The sequence below is a fragment of the Drosophila santomea genome, chromosome X (genome assembly GCF_016746245.2).
Source record: "Drosophila santomea strain STO CAGO 1482 chromosome X, Prin_Dsan_1.1, whole genome shotgun sequence".
Lineage (NCBI taxonomy): Eukaryota > Metazoa > Arthropoda > Insecta > Diptera > Drosophilidae > Drosophila > Drosophila santomea.
The window spans coordinates 18,280,564-18,307,448 of NC_053021.2; the positions used below are offsets into that span (position 1 = coordinate 18,280,564).

At 39.5% G+C, this 26,885-nt stretch overlaps 2 protein-coding genes across 4 annotated transcripts in view; one reads left to right on the forward strand and one right to left on the reverse strand.

Annotated features, from left to right (window-relative positions):
- The window catches only part of LOC120456465 (low-density lipoprotein receptor-related protein 2), a 141,902-nt gene that overhangs the window by 105,526 nt on the left and 9,491 nt on the right, over nt 1-26,885 (reverse strand). For 2 of the 3 annotated variants that reach the window (XM_039643312.1, XM_039643311.1), the window contains exon 2: nt 7,436-8,067. In XM_039643312.1, coding sequence (XP_039499246.1) covers nt 7,436-7,835 — 400 coding nt within the window. In that variant the 5' untranslated portion in view covers nt 7,836-8,067. Of the gene's footprint in view, nt 1-1,276; nt 1,432-7,435; nt 8,068-26,885 lie in introns of those variants that run through there. The other variant, XM_039643313.2, reaches the window with a different exon arrangement.
- LOC120455704 (ataxin-8-like) lies at nt 15,249-22,485 on the forward strand. The gene is given in 5 exon segments (XM_039642112.1): nt 15,249-15,332; nt 20,314-20,367; nt 20,446-20,483; nt 20,538-20,627; nt 22,380-22,485. Coding segments are annotated over 5 exon segments (372 nt in total).

Below are 26,885 nucleotides of genomic sequence, written 5' to 3' on the forward strand. Positions count from 1 at the left end.
ATCACTGTAAGGGATGTTCCTAAACAACCCATAATTGAAATCCTATTTAAAGTTCACAGTGCTTCCTCAAACCTGAAGGCAAACCGGATTGCGTAATAATCGAGTATAAATATATTAATATATAATTTCGAGCAGAACATTTAAGGCTTTTATCCCGAGTTGCCCGACTTCACTGTTTGATTAGTCAACTCATTTATTTATTTATTAAACATGTTTCGTTATTGTGCTCGTCTGGCTTTCGCTTTTGTGGTCGTCGATGGAGACTGTAATGCGATTCCAAGTATTTATTTATTATTACAACGTTTTGCGAATGGATTCGTTCCGTTGAAATATGTATGTGCATATGCATGTACACATGAATAAGCATACATACGTATACAATGCGCACACAGACATGAATCGACTTGAAGTCGAGGACGATTTGCTTGTCAATTAGAAGGGAATTACTGCGACCAACAAATGCGGAAAAATGATTGGAAAATTGATGGAAAAAATGTTTAAAATTGCATGGCCAATGGCCATGTGGTTGATATCCGGTGTTGCCAAAAACGTTAATACCCACGTGTTTTGGCTTCTTTTCCCCTTTGCATCTGCCATAATTGAAATGTTATCGATCCGAATGCAGTATTTATTTAAATTAAATGCAGTGAAACTACAAAATTCAAAATCGTTTGCAGGTGTTTCACCAAATGACAAAATAGTATACAAAAAAAAAATATTAACAAAACCAACAGACTGCTGCGCAAAAAATAAAAAATAAAAATTAAAGAAAAATTTTCCATTTAGATGCGCTGCACACACACTCGTAAATGTGGAAAAAACCAGGCCAGGCCAAAAGCAAACCGAAAATATTTCGTAAAGAATTTATGAGCCGCACACAAATTAAGTGAACTTTGTGCAACAATTTGGAAAAATCCCACTCGCCTCTAAAAGCCGAAACAAATAAACTAATAAATAGGTAACTTAATCTCTGGCCAAATTGAAAAGGAGAATTTAAAACGAGTTTTCATTTTACGCCGTCGGTTCACCGGAATTTTCATTTCATTCACTTTGACTAGGGCTTAATTGGTTGGGATACGAATGCTTTGCAATTAAAGTCTCAAATGAATCGTTGAAAATGCTGAGAAAATGAATCGTAAAGCGTTCGGGGGAATAAACTGTTGGCCAAAAGTACGTAAATTGGCTAAAAACTAACTTGAAACGGTTGGTAAAATAAAGAATAGAAAAAATACGTATCTATGTACATACATACATATGTACATATTTGTGTACATACCTGAAGGAATACTGTTGATAACTTATCTTAACCTTCATTGTTAACCGTAGTTTTTCACTTTCTTATCCTTTTGTTCTCACTTCCGTATACCGATTCGAAATGCTTGTTTATTCTTGAATAAGTTTGATATGAAAAAACCCGTTTACTTTGTTGTTTCAATTCCCTATCAATAAATCGGCATCATAGCATTATACTTGTTAATAAGCGCATCCAAATGCCTCTGCAACTAAATTGCACAACGATGAGTTTGTGCTTGCAAGTTATCTACTTTTGATCTGCGCATTCTTATACTTCTTCTGTGTGGATTATCTAACAGGGTGCACCTGTTGTGCGTCACTCATAAACTATAAAATTATATCAAGATTTTACTTATATTAACGTGCTTTGTTTTAATAAAGCTTTAGTACTGTTCACAGGCAGTGACAACACTGCGTATGAGTAATTTAATACGCAATGTTGCCGCTGCGGAAATATTTTACTTCCATATAAATTGAAGTAGCTTTTATAATAAATAATATTACTTTAATTTGTACGAATTCTGCCAAATTGCAATCCTTTGGTCCACTCTAATCCCGCTTTACTCTCCTTCAGTTTCCACCTCCTCCGCACCCGTTCTCTGTCTCTCTCTCTCTTTCTCTCTCTGGTTTTCTGTGAAGACAGTGCACATGCACTGAGAGCACCGATTGTGTGTGTTTGCCTGTGTGTTTTGCTGTCTGTCTGTCCGTTGTTGTAATTGTTGTTGCTGTCATTGTTGCCCTTGTTGTTGCTGGCGTTGTTGGTGTTGTTGTTGAAACGGTGATCGCCGGTGCCTGGTACCGAATGCTGCACGTGAGTGGAAGAGAGATGCAGCGAGGCGGGGCGCGACTGAGAGGCAAGATGAAAATAAATAAATGAAAGAAAGAAATACACAGCAAAAGGCAACAACAAAACGGCGAGCAATAAAGAAATCCACAACAAAAACAACAAAGACAATGAGAGTGAGTGAAGAGCAAAAACAACAATAAAATGTACAAAAAAAATTGTTTATAGCTGAAAAATACCTCTTGTGGGAAAGAGGCGGCAAACCGAAGGCGGGGGAGGGGGCAGACACAATAAAATTAAAGTAAAGAGAATAACAAAAACCAAAAAGCAAAAAGCGACCGGCTGACCTATGATGTTATTACCGGCGATCATCTCCTTCTCTCTCTCTCTCTCTCCCTTTTTCTCACTTTGCGAAGGGAGAGGAAAGAGGAAGAGGTATGCAACAAGCACACAAAATCGTGATGAAAAAATAAAACTGGATAAATAAACCCAAGTGATTTCCACTTGTGAACTTAAAATGAAATTTATTTTCGAAAATATTTTTAAATCAAACGATTCAAGCTGCGAACTTAAAATTGATAATAGAAATAATTATGAGAATTGCACACAATACCAACTACATAGCAACTGCAGTTAAATAACTGTAAATATAAAAGACTGAGATTTCCAAAGACATAAAATGTATATTTGCCACAATATTTCTGTTGACTACTTGGCAACCCTGGTTGCCGCAGCAACAATTAGAGCCGGCCGGCTAGCCAGACAACAAAAAGTAAAAAAGTGCAAAAATAAAAGAAAAACAAGGCAGTCAAGCGTGAGGCAGCGACTGCGAATGCAACTGCAACTGCAACGGAGATTGCAGTTTGAACTGGTTTTCACCTGAGCTTGTCAATTCGGCGGAAAGAGGGCCGAAAGAAGAGGGTAGCGAAAAGCCGCTAGATTTGCCTAGAAACCGACTGTGGGCCTGGGATTTCAGATCGCCTTGGCAACCGAGATCGCTGGAGGCCGGAATCTACACCAGCGAGCATATTTATTGGCATTGGCATGCAATTTAAATGGCCCCGCGACAGTTGCGCATTGAACATTTGCCAAATGCTTGGGCGAAAGTTGACAGTCGCGGTCAGCATAATAGGTGAGGTAATGCACTAAATTCCAGGCTCTATTAATGCAAATTTTCACATTTTTGCTGCATCATACATATATTAAATAATGATAGCTATATTTTCAAAGAAATCTCTATTTAACTATGTATGTGTTATGTTTTTATCACTTTAAATTGCTATGACCTTTTTCGATATCCTTTCTCGCAGTGTAAGCCTGGTGGCAAAGTTTGCCAAGAGCCTTTTGTGTTGGTCAAAGTATTAGCAAAGTTATTTGCCCGCAACGGGCCAAGCGACCGCAACAGCAGCAGCGTCAGGCGGCAGAAGCAACTGCAGCAGCAGCAGCAGCAGCAACATCAGCAGCAGCAGCAAAAACAAAAGGCAACTGCAACACACACTGCAATTAACTTTGCGGTCAACAGCCACCCACTGGCCAACTGCCTTTGTGTGTGCGTGTGCACGGTGTGTCAGTGTGTTGGTGAGTGTAAAGAAGAAGCTGATGCTGCGGTTGCCGCTGATGTTGCTCGTGTTGTTGTTGCCACTGCAGCTGATGTTGCTGCCGTCGCCTGTGATTAAAGGCCAAATGACAACAGCAACAAGCGGCCAAAAACATGCTGCAGCTGCGAGTTTCAAGGATAAGCGAATGGTAAATGCTCTAGATGAAGGATTTTGTGATGATTTTTAGTCTTAGCTTTATGCGCAATTAAACAGAAAAATCTGCTCAATTACAATGTTTCAAAAATTATGAAATATATTTCAAGTTGATGCAACAAAATCAAAGTTCACACTCTTAGCCAGCGCAACTCATAGGGTATGAACTTTGTCAACTGCATTGCCTTCTGCTTGCAACGCGTTGCATTGCATTTCATTGCATTGAAATGGGTGTCACTCTGTAACTAGCACATTCGCGATAATGATAATGCATAATCATAATGCTGATGATGGCAATGGTGATGAGGATGAGGATGGGGCTGATCATGGCGCTGATTACGATGATTATGATGATGGGGCAAGCGACTCCTTCAAAATGCGGCATTCTCTCGCTGGCTCATCATCAACAGCAGCAGCAACAGCGGCGTCATATTGAAACTGGAATTTGAATCCGGTTGTCGGCTGTTATGAGGCTCCCTTCTTTTGCAAAGACCCCCCACTTGCAACTGCCTCTTCTGGCTGGCTGGCTGGCTGGCTGGCTGGTTGGCAAACGTTGTTTGTGCCATGTTTATTAAATGCCATTAAAGCCATTTCTTCAGCCTTTGGCTTTTGCTCTTTGAATGCAACTACTGCAGGCGATTTTTAGGGGCATCTTCGGGGGACACGGAAGTGTGCGTCACACTGTGGGAGAGTTGCATTGTCAGCAAGCAGTGCTGCTCAAATGTCAAAAGGTACATCAGCAACAAGAACGACACGAGCAACAACATCAGCAGCAGCAGCAACTGCAACAGCAACTGTAGCAGCAACTGCAGCAGCAACTGCAACAGCAGCGCAATCAGCAAATTGCATTAAATGACTTTGTATTGCAATTGTTGGCTCTGCCAGTGATATATCTTTGATGTATACCAACCATACATATAAGTTTGGATATATAGCGAAAGAATGAGCGAATCGCAGCTTTATCGCAGAGGAAGGCACAAATTGAGAAAAGTGAAAGAAGCGAGAAAGGGTTCGTCATATCCGCCATATAAATTCAACTTGGACATTAAACCATTCAAATATTCCTCAGAAAATATAAAAAACTATATATAAATACATAAAGTTTATAGGGAAAACTACCGAATATTGCCTAAAAATCCAACTATTTTTTAGAATCATTTAAAATGATTTAAGGCTGCTGCGCTGACCAAGTCATATGAATATTTAAACGCTTATGCCACAATAATCGATTTGGTTAGCAGCAAATCATAAAGCATAGAACTGACAACTGGCTGACAGGCGGCTGAAAGCGGCGAATAATGTTTGGTTTCTTTTAAACGGATTATCTTGTGAATTGTTTGACATTTGCTTAATTCCCGTGGATTTATGCGTTTTACGCTCCCAAAGTAACATCACAGTTAGGCTTAAAATAGCGCTTGCTTGGACATTTATCAGCGTTATCACACCCCCAAGTCCACCGCACCGCACCATCAACATTCACAACTCATTTTCCAGCTCGTTTTTCATTTGCTTTAATGAGCAATTTGATCGCTTGTCTTGACATTTACTGTTTACACATTTCTCTTCCTTCTCTTCTTGTAGTAGTTTGCCCATGAAAGTCCATTCCCCCATTCCCACCCCCCTTTCCCTTTCCCTTTCCCATTCCCGTTTCCAATCCCATTCCAGAACAGCCTGCATCAAGGGCAGAAAATCTGAAAATCTGTGGCGCACATTAAAACGTTTCACTTAATTAAAATCAACGGCAACACAGGAACACAGCAACAAAAACGACTGCAAAATGACCGCCCCCATATATAAAGTATCCATCCCCCCCCCCCCTTCATAAATATATATATGTACAGATATATAAACATATACATATATACAGGCGCTAATAGTGCGATGTGAGTTCGTGTGAGAGCGTTGAAAAAACACGAAGAAAAAAGTAAATGTAAGAATATAAGAATCCAGAGCAGTGGCAAAGACGTGGCTCGAGAGCTTCCAGCATTTTTTCTACTTTGTGTGACTAACGACTTGAAATTGCGCTTATTAAGACTTCCTGATTCATAATTTCTGGCAGCGCTCTAGCAACAACAACGGCAATAACGACTATAGACAAGTGCTTGTTGTAAACGTAGCAACGAATGGGGAATACCCCGTACTTGACTATAAGTAATTAACATTTATTAGGCATTTTATACGACCAACGATCTGAGTTTTTGCAAAGGGCTAATGCATTTTGATATTTACAGCGACAGCTGTGAAAACATTGTAAAGCTTTATAGATTTAAACAAATATTCGTAGAAAGGGTCAATAAAAATGTTAATAAATTATCTGAATGCCGTGACCTGTAACCCGTTTTGTATAAATTGTTGCAAAATAATCATTATCCAGCTAAATCTATTCGGATGAAATATTAGTAATTTTCTTAAAGCCTAGAGAGGCCATAACATTCGACACTCGATTTATGTTATTGTTATTCAAAAACATAAATTCTCAGTAAAATCTAAGCTGTAGAATTCGTCACTGGATTTGCCAACTAACCGGAACTTAAATAACGAATTCGCTGGGGCGATACATACCCTGTAATTTATCCGCACAAATCAGTAAGCTAAAGACACCGACTTGGCGCACTTTTGCGCACATCAACTGGCCGCCAAGAATTTGCGGGGAATGCGGTGGGGAATATGCTTTTGCTTTTGCTCTCACTCTCGACTTATTTTTCTTCTTTTTTTTTTGTTTTCGTTGCCTCATTTTTTACTTAAACTCTCACTTTTTCTTGCTGTTGTGTGGCTTTTGTTTTCGGTGTGTAACGATTGTTGTAATTTTTCTTAATTTTTTGTTTCGCGCCGCCCAGCGGAATCTTTTTGGTTTGGACTCTGATTTCTTTCGATTGTCTTCCCGGGGGTTTCCAACCCCCCTCCCCCCAACACCCGCCTTGTGGCATTCATAATTTTCGTTTTGGGAAATCGAGGGGTATGGGTGTGTGTGTGTGGGATGAAATGTTGGTCATGCTGCGGGCAAGATTTTAAAGTGACACGAGCAGTTACCGCCACACACGCGCAAACACAAACACACACACACACTCGAGCACACACACGCTAACACACTGGCACACACACTCAAAACAGACCGCTTTGTGCATTAATTTGCTGGTGTGAAGTGCTAATCAATATATGGAGGCAGCAGCACATTAAGGAAATGCAATTTCCACAGGCCGCGGCGGTTTGGGGGCGGAAAAAGTCACAAAGTCCCCCTAATTTATAAGTCAAACATGCCGGAAAATTCCAGGAGTAGGAATGCATTCGGCACTCAAAGCATGGGGATCAATGACATAAATTTCATGGGCTGCGCCTAAGGATGGGTTTGATAATATAAATTAAAGCCACGTGACGAAATTGAGCATTTATGCATAAATAAATAGCGGTACAGAAAACCCAATTTAAGTAACAACTGAGTTGAACTTAAAATGGGCATAAATATATGTATATTGATTTTTACAGTCCTTGAAGTAAGGTTAATGCTTAGATTAAGATAATGAGATAATGCTGATTTTAATGATTGCCATCTTTTGAATGAGTTGTTTGATTTTTAAGGCACTACAACAAAATTGAGAGCTAGACTCACCTGGGGATCCGTGGCGGTTGCGCGGTCCTTCGGTGCGCACGGCGAGCAGGGTTTCCAGGTTGCTGATGGCCACGAGGGCCAGTAGCAGCAGCGCCAGGGTTGTCAACTGGCCGCGATGCTGGCGGTGCTGCTGTGGTTGGTGGTGCGGCTGCTGCAGCCTGCGATCGATGCCGCTGCTGCTGTGCTGCTGTGGATGGCGGTCGCCGATGGGCGTGGCTGCTGTTGGGGCCGATGATGGGGCGACACCGGTGACAGTGGGCAGCGGATCGGCAGCCTCGGCGGGGTCAGACGGGGTCAGCAGGGTTGTCGCTGACGGTGGCCGCCAGCGAGAACGCATTCTGGCCTTGCTGGGCGGCTTGCGACCAAATCCGAATCCAATGCCCACGGGCGTCGGATTCATTTTTGGTTCGTCGTCGGGCGCTTCGCCTTTTCTCCTTTTCTCGCTTGGTTGGTGATTTAAATTTGGGTTTTTTTTTTTTGTTTTTTTTGGTTCCTTTCGGTTTTTTGGTGACCCTTCTCTCTGGTGACCTCTTCGCTGGCCGCCGCACTTCTGTCTTTTTAGGGTTGCCCTCTGGCTCCTCGGGCTATGTTGCTTTTCACTTTTTTTTGGATATTTATTTTTGTTTGGTGGGCTGCTTTAATGAAATAAGCGGAAAATTAACGCGTTTAATATTTCTAATTTATTATTAGGCGGCACTTGGGAGAGCAATTAATTACATTTAACTCCCCTCCTTTGCCTCTTTTGTTGGCCCGCTCGTCTTATTCCGTTTGCTCTTTTGCCTGCTAAACTTTTTTGCTTATTAAAGATAATTGCTGGCTGTCTCGCTCGCACTCTAGCCTCCTCTCGCTCTCGCTCGCTAGCGTTTTGCCCTATCTTTTTAACACTTTTTACAATAATTGAAAAACTTTTTTCGGCTGCTTTATGTGAACTTTTGCCTTCGGCGTCTTTAAACTTTTCTCCTTTTCCCCGCGATTTTCTTTTTCGTATTTATTTTTATACAATTTTTTTTCGGTTTTTTTTCGTTTTTTCTCGTTTTTTTGTCGATTGTTGTACTTCAGACACTTGAAAAATAAAAATTAATATTGTGTGAGGGAGACGGAGATGTTGTTGCTGGCTCTTTCGTTTGATAAGGAAATTGCATATCCCTTGCAGTTTTTCACTGAGCTCTCTCTTTTTTTTGCACTGCAATCCTGCAACGAGAAAATGGTGAGAGAAAAGTTAGCAAAATGTTTTTCCAGACTATTTTCCAATTATTTAGTGCAGTGATATTAGTTTGTAAGAAAATTGTTAATCAAGAATTTGCTATAGCAATATGCTTGCAAATTCTCTGGCAAATCAATAATAAATAGTTTTAAGTAAATAATGTGGGATTTTAAGTATTCTGATTTCCTTATTATACTTTCTTTTAAAATCAACTTCTTTTGCAGTAATTTCTCTACCTTCGATTATTTTTAACAACAATTTGAAGACTCCGACTTGGCATCAAGTGGCATTACCGCATCGAAAGTGAAAGAGGAAGCAAATAGAACATTGAGCAGATTACAGTAAATTAAAGCACAAATGAATTGCTTGACGAAGCGAAAGCGGAGAAAAATATGATGGAGCGCGATACAGGGAGAGAAAAAAGTGTGTTGGAAAAAAGTAAAGTATTATAAATACTAAAAAAAAAATGAGCAACAATCACACACAATAGCTGGCTGAGATCATAATATGGGCGGGTGCGGCTTAGTTTCGGTTTCGGGGAGTTGGGAGATCGGAGATCGGAGATGACGGCACACACAAGTGGAAAATCACGCACATCGTCTCACGTCTCAGAAAACCGAAAGCAGGGGGTGGTGGGTGGTGTGCGGTGGCCCGTTTGGCGGTTGGCAGACACAATAACAATAAGTGGGTGGTGGGCGGTGGGCGGAGGTCGGAGGGTGGTGTATAGCGTCTGGTGGGTGGCTCATGCGGTTAGGTCAGAGCGAGGAGTAGGCCCCACGATGCCAACGAGTCAACAAAAGAAATAGCTAATGTGAGCAAATAAAAATGGCACAAAAAAATACACACACACACACACATACACACACAGATGCCCTGGCAGTATTAGACAATTGAAATTGAAAATCAGTGAAACCTGTTTTCACACACAAAAGCTCACGCACGCCAAGCTTAGGCGCACAAAATTGCAAAAAAAAAAACGAAAAAAACAGAGAAGGAAAAACCAAAAAGAAACAAAATTGTTGAAAAAAAGCGAAATGAGAAAATGGCACAGAGAAAATGGGAAAACAAAAGAGGAAAATCCAATGCAAAAAGACAAAGCGCAAAAGTTGGGGTCAAAGATGAAATGCACTCGAACAGCAGAAAAGCAAAGGGAAGAAAAAAACATTATATAAATTGTCAACTCCGGGGAAATTTAATAAGGCGGAAAAATATTTACGTACATAAAAGTATTTTTAAATGAGTTAAATTGGTTATGCATTTTAACTACAGTCTATTGGCATGTGGCGACTTCCCATATCTAAACTGCATTTTTAACTCTATTTTTTGTTTTTCGAAACCGTTCATTTTCGTGAAAATCTAGCAAAGCAAGAAATGAAGTATGAACATTTCTATTTCCAATTTAAGCCAAGGGCTCTATTGAAAAATCACTTGCACATCGCCTTCTGCTTGCTGCAAGTCAATGGAAAATGCATGGAAAATTTTTCAGAGAAAATCCAACATTGCCGATGGCCGCTGGGTGGTTGGGTGGTTGGCCTATCATCGACATCAGTATCAGTATCAGTATTTAGCCCATGGCCCATCGTCATCTGCGACATTTCGCTGCGCAAATGAAAAGTTACGCGAATCAGCAGCAGTCGCAGCCGCAGGGAGCGTTGTGTGTTGATGGAAGGTGGGCCACATTGATGGAGTGGAGGGGGGTGGCATTGGGTGTTTTTTTTTTGGTTTTGTGGTCTTTTTTTTTTTTGCTTTTTGGCCAGGCCGTGCACACCTGTCCGTTTTCATTACGCGGCGGCAGTCAAGAAATTGCCAAAGCCATTTTCGAAAATGGCCGCAGAAGCGAGGGGAGTTGGAAAATGAGAAAAGCAGGTTGGTGGGTGTGGGGTGGGGGGTGGTGGTAATGCGTACTACTAGGACATCGTCATAACTTGAAATTGAAATGGGCAGGGGGCAGGAAGCAGGGGAAAGAGGAAAGAGGAATCTGTGCCTAACGATCCAATCACGCGACCATCTCTAAGCCCAGAAACCCCCCAGAAAATCATTTCGGATCTGGATTTATTGCACTCTACCCTCCGCTTAGGAACCAAAATCCCGCTAATGTTCGCGCTGAAAAGCTCTCAGGAAAAATCAAAAAAACAAAAAAAATGGAAAAGGCAGGAGGAAAATGGAAAGGCAAAGGATGGGTGGGCATAAGATATCCAAAGACAGCACCGCAAAATGTTTTGAGCCAATTGGCCACACGCGGTTTTGGGGCATCAGGTGCGCATTATGTCAGGAATGTGAAATATGATAAGAAATACCGAGAAAAAAAAAATATGAAAATGAAAACACAATATAAATATAAATAAAAATTTACAACAATCGCAAAGGAGAGGCCACGCAGACAAGCCAATAATAAATATAAATAATGCCATAAAATATACTCCTAAGTAGAGAAAAGTGGCCAACAACAAGGAAATCCCAATTGAAATATTTACATTTTTTGTTACATTAACGAAAATCATTTATATTAGGGTTGGTGGTTGGGAAAAAAAGTGGAAAATAAATGACAAATTGAGGAAGACTCGAGTGGAAAATGGAAAAGCGTTTCGCAATGGAAATTGAACGAAGTAAAATGAATAAATACCTTGGGTTACTTAAAAAGTAATCAAAAATGCGCAGAAATTTACAATTTCTCAATGAAAAATTTCAATGTCTCTTTATTATTTAATTTTAATCACTATTGAAAAGTAATAAACTGGCATTGTGAAATTAAATATTTCGTTTCGTGGTATAAATATGAAATATCTCCTATTAAAGATATCTTCTCTTTGAATAACTTTATACGCAAAAATATTATTGCACCTGGCCAGATAACCAATTAAACTTGAATAATGCACATGAATAATATTTCAAACACTCCCCACGATTTTTTATTTTTTTTATAAAGCGTTAGCTTTAATTTCCCAGCGCTCAGAGGCAACGCATTTTCCTTCTCCTTTGTATGCCGCACATAAATTGAAATACATATTCAATTGGAAAAAAGTCCGACCAATTTCCCATTCCCCAAAATTGCTCGCTTTTTTTTCTCGTTTTCTTTGACCTCCTGCCATTGTCAACTAAATGTTGATGGAGGTTGTTGGTACGTCACAAGACTCTGCTCCTCACCCCCCGATCTCGTCGAGCTTTGAGTTTTCCTCCGGCTCGACAGCAACTAGTCAGCAAATTTCCACCGCCCCCATTTCCCCATCTCCACTTTTTTTTTTTTTGCCACCCGGTTCTCACCTTGATTCATCATTGTTTCGTGTGTTCTGGCTTTGATATGCTTTCATTGCGAGATTTTGCGATTTGCGATTTGCGAATGGTGGAAAAACAGGGGACCATGTATGAAAAGAGGGTTTTTCTTATTTCTTTTTAGTTGGTTCTGCTTTTGACAAATCGGGGGTAAAAATTCAATGGGTGTCCAACGTTTTTGCATGCACCGATAAGAGATAAAAAGGTGTCAGCGTTGAAGTTGAAAGACATTCTGAATGTGGAGAAAAAATTAGCCAAGAAATTCGTAAAAAATGTATTAAAAGCAAAACATGTGTTGTATAATTTATAAATTTCTCTTTTGGCATAAATAAGAAGATAATTACATTATGAAACAATAAAAACAACAATAAAAAATTTGCTTATGCATGCATATTACTTATGCAACTTAAAAACCCACTCAGCAATTGTTCTCTGTGTAAAAAAAACGTGTAATGTGACTATGCGGCGCCGCATTTTACTTAAATCAGCCCCCTTTTTTTCGCCCCCTTTGCGATCTTCTTTACCTGGTCTTCTTTTAAGCCAGATATTTTGTTTTCTTTTTTTTTTCGCAAGCTCCAAGAAGTTCTTCTTTGTGACGACTTTTGCTGTTTCATTCCTTGGCTTTTCCTCATTCTTTCGTCTTCAGTCTTATGCTTTGTGTCTCTCTGGGTTTCTAGTATTTGGGTTAAATATCCGAGTGAAAACTGTGTTAATGGGTGAAGTTTATATATTTATATATGTATATATGTAACTGCATTTAGCCATTTGTATGTTATTGGCTAGCAATTTTTCTAGCTGCGTTTGCAGTTGGTCAAAGGTTTTTGGTCAACGCGGCAGAAAACGAGCGGAAGAGTCAATCCAAAAAGCTTATGAATATCAATTTTTTAACAAATTTAAAACTTTGAAAAAAAATCAATAAAGCGAAAAAACTGATTTGATAAAGTGGGAAACCTAATATTATATATCATTGCTATCTACGTCCAAGTAAACATTGAATAAAATACTTTACTGGGATAAAGAACATCGGAAGAGCCATTTGCCTGCAGTAAAGTATTTTTGCTGATAACATTAAGGTAATTCGCCTTGAAGGGATAAAGGGAACGAGCCCGAAATAAATCTAATTCCTTGGCTCCATTCGCACACAGTGCTGCATAAAAGTTATGCAACGGCAACATAAATCAATTGCCCTCGTCATTTTCATTTATTTATTACGTTGTTTTTTCGTTGGCCATTCAAGGTGAGGTTCCAAAAGGGCATGGTGGGGGGGTGTGTGGAGGGGGTTTCCTCTTGCCACTACCCTCGCTTAACCCCAGTTAGCCCCCCCCTCTTAACCCCTTCACTTGTACTGCCACATCGCCTCACCTGCACAACAACGACACTGGTAAATATTTTTATTGTATTTCCTTGGTGTTTGGACTGAGCTCTTTTTCCAGGCTACCCCCATCCCCACCCCCTCCCGATCCCAATTCCGATCCCTTTGCCGCTGCTTTACGGCTTCGATTTCAATTTTCGGGCCCAAGGGCAGATTGGCAATGAAGGCAAAAGGAAAAACGCAGTGACGAAGGGGAACTGCCAACAGCCAGCCGAAAAATCCCTTTTGCCACTTTTGGACATGGCCATTTTTCGCTTGCCACACACACACACAAGCAGTTTTATATCCAACTGATATTTATATGGTTCCCTACACGCTGCAGGGTATGTATAATCCTAAATGTTAAATAATAAATATTTACAAATATTTCTAAGTAATTTTGAAACATATTAAACATCTCTTTAAATATTAGAAACACTCGTAATATGTGATTTTTTAAAAAGGACTTTTACTTAACTGTTGGTTAAGAGTACCTTAGTGGCCCATAGTATACTTGCTATTTTGGCGTCTGTCTGTTTCCGGGTGTTTTACTTTCTTTTCGGTTGTACAAACACCAAAAAATTCTTCGAATAGACTCTGCATTTAACTTGCCTTTGAGCTCTGGCAAACGAAAAGCGAAAAATTCGTAACAGAAATCGAAGATTTCCTCTGTTCTTTTTTTTCCTTTCATTGGCTGGGGGTGGTGGGGGGGCAGGGGGGAGTTGGTTGGAGGTGGTGGAAAGCCTTTGGGGGCTTTTCGGCACGATTATCCCTTTTCTGTGCACTCAATTTGTTGGTGGAAATACTGGAGTGGGGAATCCGCTGAGGTGCTTATGCCCTTTGAACTTTTGCACGCCGACTGACTGGCTGACTGACTGACTGAATGAATGAATGAATGACTGACTCACTGACTGACTGACTGATCGACTGACTGACTGACTGACTGACTCACTGACTGACTGACTGACTGACTGACTGACGGACTGACTGACTGACTGACTGACTCACTGACTGACTGACTGACTGACTGACTGACGGACTGACTGACTGACTGACGGATTGACGGAATGAGTGAGTGAGTGAGTGAGTGAGTGACGGCACATCGCTGGTGTCTGGCATTAAATGGCTTTCCAGCCTTAAGCTATAGAGTTTCGCTTTTGCTTTCACACGGCATCGGTATCGAACCCTATGCTATATAAGCCCTCGTATATCCCCACATATGTGATGTCTCGCCATAAATTCAAACCAAACGAATAATAGATCCGATGCCCTCGAGGGCCGTATGGAGAGAGTCCGAGTTCGAGTTTGAGTCCAGCGAACCACATCGAAAACTGTAATTCGAGCCCCACTATCCACAATTCAAAACCCATAGCCATTAATCACAATCAGCAATCGGTTAAAGGAGCCAAATCATGCCAAACAACGACCAGATTAGTGCCAATAATAATAATAATGGGAATAATAGCTCAACTGTCATTTAAAGATTTATCTAACCACCCAACAAAGAAAACAAGAACAACAAAAAAAACACAGAATGACTTACAAATAGCGGATAGTGGGTGTGGGTGGGATAGTTTTATTCCATTTTCCGTTCGGTCTTATTTTCCAAAAACTGAAGCGGAAATTTACGCACCAACTAGCATAATTAATGTCCAAATGGAATGGCAAAATGACAAAAAGATTTTTAGGGATGACGGAGTGGGTGATTTACAGTGAGAAAAATGATTTTATATACCGACTATGCATTAGGAACAGCATATAAATTATAAGATTTAATAAATGAAACACACTTTTAATATTTATATATTATTTAATTAAAATTCGAGATAAATCTAAATGAAATACGTTTCGCCGATAGTAAGCTATCTGTAAGCTGTACAACTAACCACCCAACATTTTCGCCAAGTGCAGCCCTATTTTGGCGCTAGACAAAGGTCAATTTCGACCTCTCCAATTTTCTACATTTTTTTTTAAAGGAAGTTGCATTGATGCGGGCCTCCAGAGTCGACGACGATACTAATGGAAAATTGAGGGAGCGACAGAGGGACGACGAACTGCATCCGGAAAAATTAGTGAGCGGAAAATGGGAAAAAAATCAGCAGCGCTCAAAGTGAAAGCCATTGCCATATAGCCTCCGACAAAGCCAAAACCAAAGCCGAAGCTGAAGCTGAAGCCAATAGATAGGCACACAGAAAGCCCAACTGCAGTCGAGAGTGATGGAATGAAATGGACTTGACTTGACTTGGAAGCGAGATGACTTGACTTGACAGCCGGCGCCCATCTGAAGTGTCGAATGTTGTTGTGCATTTTCCTGATTTTCACCAGATTTTTTCGAGCCGTTTGTTGTTCTTGGGATTTGTAGAGGTGCGACACAGGCGACACACCCTACAAAAAAAAAGTTCCAATGAAGATAGACAGTAGTCAAGGCGGAAATATGCTACAGTGGAGTCTGCAAAAAAAGAAAAATCGAGGAAAAAGGTGGAAAAAAAAGAGGCAATGGAAAAGCCAAGCCAAAATGGGGAGGAGCAGTTACAGTTCCAGCCAGCTGCGCCCAATTTCAATTTCAACTTCTCCGCCGCTTCCCACTCGCTGGCAAAATAACAATTTTCAATAATAAAAATGTTGCAGAAAAGCGAACCAAAAAAAAATCAAAAGAAAAATCGGTAGCAAGGGGGAGCCAACTGATTGAATCGGGGGAATTTTCAAGGAGGAGAGATGACGATCTAATGCCCAGCTGACCATGAATGGCATCTAAAGTCAAGTCAAACTCTAAACAAAAAACAGCAATCCGAAAAGCTGAGGCAAGAAACTCTACTGAAGATGTGAGTTTATATCTGTTTGATTTATCTGGTTTATTGAAACTATCATACACAAATCAAAATATCAATCTAAGTATTAACTATTTATGAGTCAATGAATAAGTATTATAACTTTTCATCCACCCAAATTATTGTATTCATTTAATGTATGTACATAAAGTCAAGTAAGATAAACATTTAGAGATTTCTAACTATAATTGAATTTATAATTTAGTAAGGAAATTAAACGATTATCTTGGCAACCACTAAAATTAATGCACCGATAATATTTATTGAATTGCATCTTATAAATCATAAAACTGATATCACATTTCTATACCAGCAAACATGTGTTTCCTTGCCTATTTCAAAATAAAACATCAGTTGTTATTGTGGGAGAGAGATTTCGAGTATGTTGTTCCGATACCACTTAATGAATTGTCGGCAATAAATCACAATTGAAAGAGCCACTTTAGCGAAAGTATCTCACTTCATAGATCTTTAATAATTCATATAAAATGTTTCACTTAGCATACAAAATCTCCGATTTCCCAACAATCCACACATGTTCTGAAATTAATTTTAAAACTAGAATTTGAAATCACATTTTAAGAGTTTTCGCCCATTGTTTGCTCGATTTTGTGTGGCAACATTGAACTTGAATGGCTTTTGTGTGGCCCGATATCGAATATATGTACATACATATAGACAACGCACATATAAAGCCAGAATTCTGGATTTTATGCTTTTACAACCAAATCCAATCAAAATTTTTGTTGGCCAACACAATAAATGAACAACGTTCAGAGAGGGAGGTGGGGCGGAAATAACCGATATAAAGAAAATCAAATCAAATCCATTAGAATGCCATGTAAACGATTTGAAAAATGCGTGCAAATGCAATTAGATTGTTGCACTTTTATGCTGCCAATTGTTATTCCTGCCAAACTAATGCGATTTGATGGTCGCACATTTTCGAAGGCAACTGCCACGCCCCCAAATAAATATGGGCTGGGCCATCCATAAGCCCCATGTTGTTTGTGAAATCCGCAAAACAATTAATCACGGCTTGGCGCTTCTCGGCACAAAACAAGTGAAGTAAAAACATAAAAAAAAAGAAGACAGTGAAAACAATTTGCCCTCCACATGTTTCATTGAAATATATACCCAGATGTTCAACCTCAGACTCAGCACAAATGTGTGTAAATTATTTCCACCCGATATCGGTATACTCTGTACGCAGTTCGGTTATTCAATACCTTTGATTACACTTATGCGGAATAAAAAAAAACAAGACTTGCTATCAGTTTCTTGAATTTGGTCATAAATATCTTAGAACGAAACGCATGCTATCGCATTGAAGTGAAAGATTTCAGCAGAGCGTGCTAAATATATAATTTTTTGTTCTGCTGAGCCAGCAATAAATATATATAAATAAACAATAAATACAGTTTATCGATTACGGTTTGCAAAAATTAGGCTGCATATTCAAAGGCCTTGCATTATCTGGTTAGAGAAAATTACCTTACTTCAATGGCAGTGCAATTCATGGGCCAAGAGCAAACATGAAATGGAGGCAATAAAAGCAATTTATTTAATCGTCACATGATCGCAGAACATTTTTGTTTGTTTACGCTTGCATTTGTATTTCTTGCTATTTTTTTGTACATTTTAGTTTGGTTTTTATTTCGATTCTACCTGTCGGTTGGCTTTGCATATTTACTTACTCATTCATCTCAATGCATTCACCATGTACATATGTATGTATGTACGAGTATGTATCGAAATAATGTATATAAAGAAGAGGACCATGCAATAAAAATCATCATTCGCAAATGACCAAAAACCGAAATAAACATGAACATATTGGTGTTAATTTTATAATTTCCAGTCACGTTCGGTTGTTTGCTTTGTCTTTTGCACATTGTGCGACTTCCAATGGCCCCAAAAAGTGGAGAAAAGACGAGAAGAAGGGATGTGGAAGGGGGGGCTGGCTGGGGGTTGGGGAGTGGCTCGTTTCCGATGGGAATTGATATAATTAGCCCCCGAGCTTAACCCATTTTGGCGGACTCTTAAGGAAAGCAAAACGCAGCTGGCAGCAGTCGCATCAAAATCACGCGAGTCTTAGGAGAAATTATACACCAATTTAGGGCAAATTCAAAAGGCTGCAAAATTAAGATTTCTTATTAAAAACGGCTGTATTAAAAGTTACCAAACTTGGGATATATCTTTATTAAATAAATTTAATGAGACATAACAAAATGCATCTTTAATTGTGTTAAATATATTTTTTGCACCTATATTTCGTGAGTGTCACAACTTCAAAAACGTTTCAGTTAAAAGCCATGTCCGCTATGAACTATTGAACTTTTCGATTTGAGTGCATGTCCCCAACAAATTTCAAATTACATTGCCTGAGTGCTAAACACCCCTTAACCCCTCTTTTACCGTCAATTTTGAGGGGCTAGTTTGGGCTCACACATGCAAACATGATGATTTTCTGCGAAATGCAAAAGGGGAAGCCATAGAAAATAATTGCAGGCCAACTGCATCGATAATTATTTTAATAGATCACCCTCGAACGCTTACTGTTTTTGTTTCTATTTTGATTTTCCTACCTGTTGCCCAGTTAGCCGGCCTTTTTTTCAGTTTTTTTCAGTTTTTTTTTCCCCCCTTGCGGGCTAATTTGAGGTTTCGGTTTACATACGCTGGCGCACTTCGTAATTTTCAACTATTTTCCGTTTCCATTATTTTCCCTGGCCAAACACACACACACACACACACTCACGCGCAGAGCTTAGAAAATCCCTGTAACCGCACAACAACCAAATAAATACAAAAAAAAAAAAGAAAAAAATACACAAAGAGAAAAACCAACACAGTGCCAAGGAGACGGAGACGGAGAAGGCGAACGCGAAGACGACAAAAGGGTCATTCACATTGCGGTGTGCGTGGCCCCCCATTTGAGGCAGGGCCAAAAGGAGGGGGTGGGGTTTTGGCCGGTTTGTGGGTAGTACCAACTAGTAGGTACGGCTGCAGGGGGTCTTTTTGGAGGAGGGGGGTGGTGTACAATGTACCACAGTAGCGGATATATCGGGCTGGCTTCAAAGCAACAGGCGAGTATCTGTAGTATCTGTGTATCTGTATCTGTAGTATCTGTGTATCTGTATCTGTGTCCACGTTTGTTTTCAACGATATCTTTTGAATACATTAGCGACTCTGGCGGAAAAAATACAGAGACAAACCGAAAGCAAACGGTGCTGAAAAATAGGTAACAACAAAACACAAGCAACTATTTCTTCTTGTTTTTTTTTTTTTTTTTTTTTGTTAAGTTGTTGTTCAAGCCAAACATGTGCAAAAAGATGCGATGTTCGATGGCCGGCATAAATAGCGAATTGTGTAATGAAAGCTCGTCAAGCAAATCACTTCAGATATGCAGATACGCGCAAAGACATGAGATACTTCAAGAGAATATCGGGTGGAAAGTCTATTTCTTATTTATAAATTATAAAAAATATATATATTTGTTGAATATCACATATGTATGTATGTAAATATGTGTATCTACACAGAAGCCTAGTTTTATTTAATAGCCACACAATAACCATAGTAATTTAATCCCCAGCTTCGTGTCTATTTTGTTCTTATTCCTTCCTTTTTTGGCTCGTTTTTTTTTTGGGGGGGAATTCGTAATTGTGCCCAGCGTATCTAAGTATCTAAGTATCTGGGTATCTAAGTATCTGGGTATCTGCCGCCTGGCACTCATGTATCCGTGCGGTCGACGCTTTCTTTTTTCGGACAGTTTAATGAACACAGGAAACGGAAATCGTTTTGTAAGTGTCTGTGTGTTCGTCTGTCTGCCAAATGCGTTAGAAAGAGATAGAAAATGCGAGAGGAAAAGAGTAAGAGCGATATGGGCAGTGGCCAAATGCGAACATTATACATAATTCACGTCTCAAAAAATTTCAAACATATCTGTTTTATGCGAAAAGTTGTGTCTGGAATGCCAGACAAAAAAAAAAAGGCAAGTATTTTCCGTTTGATTTTCCACATGCTGCGCTTTAGTTGTTCATTAATTAATTGCATTGGATTTTGTGGCCCCAAAAGCATATGCAAAAAAAAAAGTTTTAAACTATTTGAAACATTAAAAAAGTTTTGGGCTTGCCAGGCACTTAATTCTATATATTTTCCTCTATTTTTTTTTTTGCCAGACCGCGAGCGTTTACCACGCATACTAACTGACTATTAATGCGAGCAACAGCAGCAGTTGCAGCAGCAGCATTAGCAGCAACAGAAGGAGCTGCAGCAAGTGGCCCGGCGGCAACACAAAAAGTTTCAACTCCATATGGAGGAGAAAGAAGCTGCCACATCGTAGTAGCAGCAACAGCAGCAGCATCAGTGCAAACAGCAGCGGCAACAGCAGCAGCAAAACGCAATTAGCAGTAGTTACAACGCCAGCAACACTTACAACAGCAACAGGCAGCAGCAACAGCAGCAACAGCATTTGCAACAGCATTTGCAACAGCATCTGCAACAGCATCTGCAACAGCATTTGCAACAGCAGCAACATGACTGGCATCAGCAACATACATATGTGCACAAGAGCAACATCAACAGCTGGAGATGAAAGCGGCAAGAGCAATCCAATTTATAAAATCGTAAAACTATGCCCAACAAGTGGAAAATAAAGGAAATCCTGCAGTTATAAAGTTCGTAAAGCTATAAAAGAAAGGGGCAAAACTTGTTGCAATTTGAAGAGGCTGTTTTTGTAGTTTTTTTTTTTTTGGTAGAGGTGCCACTCGAAATCAAATTAGGAAACAAATGTTAAGAGAAACGTTGCAAAGAAGAGAAGCTAATATTTTCTTGATCCCCTATTTTAGTTACCTTAATTGCGTTTTAGGAAAAAAACATTTGCAGAAACGAGGAAAAAGCGGCAATATGATGAAAACCAAAGCAAAACCGAAACGTAAACCGGCAACCAAAAAAAAAAAAAAAACAGGGCCAAATTTAAAATGTTTGCCTTCAGGCCATAAACAAGAAACAATTGTTTTTTAGCAAATGAAGAGAGAGAGTTAAAAATGAGGGGAAATATACCACTTAAAAAAAAATCGTTTTCCTTATTAGTAAATAACACTTTCGAAATTTTTTAAATATAACTGTCATCGAAACAAAATAAATAGTAAGTGCTTTAAAAATATTTCAAACTTGGTAATGGATATTAGATTATAGTTAATTAATTGCTTTAATATGATGAAAAAATTTATAATAATATTTTAAAAAAGCTTAAATTCAAAATTCGACAAAAACTTGTTTAGCTATTGCTTATATTTTTGCTCAGTGTCGTGGCTCGCCACTAACTCCTCTATCTTCTTCCCTTTCTTCACTTTTTGTTGTTGCTATAATTTAGCTACCTACGTTTGTTGTTGATGAGGATGTTGCCAGCAACAACAACAACAACAACAACCATAACAACAACAACAGCATTATAAACAACAAGAAAACGAAGGGAGAGTTACGTTGACGGGCTCCCAAGCCCATTAAAACTGAACGTAAACCAAAAAATTAGGTTGCCACCAGACACACACACACATACACACTGGGATGCTCAAACACACACACACAGATACTCTAAAACACACACATATACTCTGAAACACACACATATAACCTGAAACACACACTCAGATACGCAAACACACACATACATGGCAAACTTTGACTCACTTGAAAATTTTTGGATGCCAGACGAAGGAGAGCGGCCACCGAACAATAACGGGAGATCGGGGCAGCAGGATGAGAAGAGGATGAGGAGGAGGAGGAGGAGGAGGATGTGGAGTTGTGGGTGCAAGTAGCTAGGGATACTACAGCAGGCACCAAAGTACAGGGTTCGAGTGCGGGACCCGCACCTTTTTTGCCATAGCCAAAAATAATGAGCATACAAAATTTATGAAACACATGCACACCACTAACGCCACTGAGGCAAGTTGAATGCGGAGTCGTACGGGGGGGAGGGGGATGTACGCAGATATGACAAGAGCTACGACGAATACGAATGCAGGGCAAACAATTGGGCACAGATTTATAATATTATAATAATATTCAACAAACAAGAATAATAATAATTATTTATAAGAACATTGGTACAAGGAATCATTTCAGTAAACACCTTTAATAATAATAATACTTGGGAGGAGAGTTGGAGAGTTTTTGTGGGGAACCTTTAAGCTGCCGATTTCGCGCAGTGCATCTTTGAGGCATCGCACATGGCCTGGCATTTGAAGCGTTTCTAGTTTTCGGTTTCGGCCAGATACAATTGCAGATGCAGCAGCAACAGCAGCAACAACAGCAGCAGCAGCAGCAGAGGAAGATGCTACCCGTAATAAGGATGATGACTGCGATGATGATGGTAGAGAGCCCCCTAGTTTAACATCCCCCCTCCCACTCCATCCCGCCGCCTGTCCATCACTGTCCAAACTGCAAACGCGTATTCATAATGAGACTCCAATCTGACGGTTGTTATAGCCTCACCCCCTCTCCCCCTCACCCCCCCTGTGAAAACCCGACACTGCGCCCATGTGTATGTGCGCCATACAATGCTCAGATAAATTGCTAGAAGTAGCTACTAATTTGCAGTTAGTCGTTTCGCAACAACAACAGAGACAAAATAGCACAAAACGGAGTAGTTGTTGCCGGGTGCAAAAACCAGCAGAAGACGAAGGAAAAGCGGCAGAGAAAATGATGTTTTCCAGGGATGTTTTAAGAAGGGGGGATTCGGTGGGGGTTTTTTCTCGTTCTGAAGAGCACAATAAAGTAGAGTTTTCAGGCATTGCAATGCCAGCATTTGCTGATCCATGCCGTGCGCTTTGACTGCATCTAATGACACTAATAAAGTTGCCCACTGATGATAATCTGTCTCTGGCACTCCACTCTGCACTCCACTCTGGCCACCGCCTCCTTATCCCCACCAGGACATCCAAGAACAGTGGCAGTGCCAGTGGCAGAGGCAAAGGCGTTTGAGGAGGCAAAAACAGCAGGATATGACCATAAAAGATATCCAAGCAACGGGCGAAATAAGCTCGAATAATACACAAGACTCGCGTTAAAATAACGCGACTGCGTGATGCCCTTAACATAATTCAGTTAATAATTTTTTGTAAATAAGCTCAAGTAAATGGAATTTTAATGTGTGCACATCATGTGATTATACAAATAACAAGTCAGCAGTAGGAAAAATCATACGTTGATTCGTACATTTTTTTTTTTAGCATTTTATTAAACAATAATTCAAATAAAAATTGACTTTTAAAATGAGCACAGAAATCAATGGAATCGTATACTTTTTTTTACAGACTAATCGCACTTGCTCCCAGAGAACCCTTCAATAAATCCCGCATAATACTCAAGGGAACTCAAAACCTGCAAATTGATTGATCCCCAGATATGCAAAAATAAGCTCTACCTAGCACTCTACAAATAACTGGAGGGGTTGGGGGGGATTTTGGTAAAAGGAAAACTTGGGGATACAACAAAGTTAAGCTGCTTGCAGCACTCAATTCGAAGCAGCTTTTTGCCCCAATGCAAGTCGGGCCAATAAATCTGCACACCTTATCGCAGGTGACTCCGTTGTCTGCCACACCCGATCAAATATATATATATATATATATATACTCTATAAATATATATATATATAAAGAGTGGGGTTCGTCGTCTTCGCGTTTTGTTTGGCTGAATTTTCGGGGGGTTGGCGCAGAACAATTTCAAGGTGCACTGACTGTAACAAATATCTTCATTTAACTTCCTTCTTGGGCTTTATTTTTTTTGTTATATTTCTTTTTTTTTTGTTATTTTGGTAGGTTTCTCGTTTGGAGGGGAACATCTGGAGGTCCTGCAGCTGCTCGAGGTCCTCGGGCCAGCCACCGTTATTTACATTTTATGGCACACAAATTTTTTAGCTCAACGGCCAACTGAAGCTGATGGCTAATTTAAGTTTGCTTTATTCTCTGGCCCCGACTTTCTTGTTTAGGCAAATATTTATGATCGACTTTTATTTGGCACTCGGGGCAAGGTCGCAGTCGCCTCGCTTCTCGTTTTCAGTTTGCTGCTTACAGGCTTCCAGTTACCAGTTACCAGTTACCAGCTAGCAGTTTGCAGCTTTTGAGCTTCTTCGCTTTCTGGCTTTTGACATTTTTGTTGGGTTTTTCGGGGCGATTTTTCGGGGGTTTTTCGCCCCAGCAAGTTTGCCAAAGTTCATTGTGGTTAGTTGGCTCTTCGCTCCACGCCTCCATGTTGTTGCACACACAAATTTGTTGCCATTGTTGCTGCACTCTGGTATCAGTTGTGATTATGTCTATAAGTTTGCCCAGTACAACTTTGAGTACCTATCAGCGGCAGAAAATGCTGGGTATTCTCAGCTCCAAACGGTCTAAAGATGTGGCTAATGAGTGTGTTGCTATTTTAGCCTTTTTAAGTTCGCGTTAGGTTAAATGTTTGGGCTAAATGCAAATTTTAGCATAGAAACCCAGTATATTCTACTTGAAAGTGTAGTTACTTATGAAATTATCTTATGACAAATACTTTGAAAACAATACAAATATCTTTTGGTTTGCCAAAGTAAATATTTGCACAAAAAAACATAAACTAAAATCAATTTTCATTTAATCACGTTCAGACTATTTAATCTCAGAACGTGCCAGTTGCTAGAAAAGAACTTGCAAAACAAATTATGTCTAAGTAGCAGGTAAATAATATTCGATTATTTTCATCCATCATTTATACATTTATTATATATATATATTAGTTTTAATGGCAAGGGCATTTGCAGGGACCCGAAAAGCATTGCGAACGGTGAAACTTTTAGTTGACCAACTTTTTTGGGTACGACATTTCTGTCCCACTCTGTTTTGGCATGTTACTTTCTGCTTTTCGGTACTTTTAATTTGTGTGTAAACCGATGCAAACCAATATTTGAACTTTACCCATGGCTCTGAGCCGAAAGTGAACAAAAAAGCTAAACTGAACCGAACCGAACCGAACGCAAATGTCAGCTCATTCATTAACTTGCGCAAAGGTTTCGAAGTCTCGTCTTCCCTTCTGGATACCATTATTCCATCGGACAGTAATTCAAATCCAAATGGCAAGCCACCATAGTTCAGATTGTGTCCCTCATACTTACTCCCCCTCCTTCTCAACCAAAAAAACACGTACACGTTGTACTATATAACGTGGCGTCCGACCGGAAAATATATTCGATTACAAGCCCCATAAAGTTTGTGACATCGAAAATGTGCTAACAAGGCAAGGGGTTCTAATTAAAAACGGTGGATAGGGGTTAAAGTTGCATCGATAGATCCGATAACAGGTGGCAATGCAACTGTGGCTTTGCGATTTAAAAAAGTTTCGATTGCATAAACTTTCGTTGGAAAATTTGGCCCAAAAAAAAATACGAGTTGCTGGCAGATTCAAATTGAACTCGTTGGTTTAGAGATATATATTGGCCATACAATTGCCAATTGGTTTTTGTTTTAGACTACAATTTTCATTGAAGTTATTAACTAACCATTTTCATTGAGTTCAAGTTAGCCAATCAGTTGATTGACAGATGTCATTAAGCCACAAACAATGCCATTGAGCTATTGAAAAACTAATGATAGCCTATTGGTATTAAAAGCAATCTGGCCAATAAGACTGTAGATCTAAACCGAGTCCATTGATTGATTAAGCTGGCTTGAAAACTGCTACTGAAAACTGCCATTCTCAGCTACCAAAACGCATTAGTCATCTTTTGAAAACTCACAGCCTCTGATAATGATATCATTATTGACTTTGCTAGCAAAAAAAAAAAAAAAATAGAAAACAATACAATCTATTGATTTCTGGGAAGATCTCGAATTTGACACATCAAAGACTCACAATTTCTTTTCTTTATTTTCACATTGGTGCTGGTGGGATAGCAAAAAAAAAAAAAAAAAAATTATACCCGAATTATCATTTCCATTAGAAGTATTTGGCCCAACTTCGCGGGCCGCCAACAATTAAAGCCACGGCGAAATGAAATAAAATTAGCATAAGCCATTCACATGACTGGCTTCGAAGCCGCTTGTCTTTTTTTTTTTATTATAGTAAACTTTTTTTTTCTGCTGGCGAATAAGAAATAAGAATAACAACAAGCGTCAAAGCCACGTATCCACTACAGATGCTCAACAACTTTAGCAACATTTCAAGATTTCTAATTTTTATTTGCCTCGCCGCAGTTGTTGGTGCTGTTTCTAATTAAGTTTGCCGTAGTGCTTGGATTTTTTCTCTGAACTTTTTTTATATCTATTTTTTTTTCCTCTTTTTTTTTTTTTGTCAGAAGCCTCGAGACCTGTTTTTATGGAACCTGGGCACCCCCCGCAAAATGACCAAATGGAGGGCAAAGAGGGAAAAACTGGAATAATTCTGGGCTCGGGGGAATTTCTACTTAAGCATCTATATCTATAGATCTATACATACATATACATAGGTATACGAGTATATGCGGTTCGATTGTATAAACATTATTTACAAATTGTGGCTTTAAATAATTAGCAAATAAATTATCGGCATAGTATAGAGTATTCCACGAAAACAATCTGACGGATACTTCACGTGAGTATCTGAACATCATCACCCCGAGTGCAGTTGTTAATTAATAAAAAACTTAATTATCTGCCGCCCCTTGAGAAGGTATATTATTCAAACGGAACTGGCTTTTAGTAGCAAATAAATTATCATTGACTGGGGTCACACGAATTGGTCGTCCAGAGTGTTGAACATTTAGTAACTATGTTCATTGTCAATAATATTTGC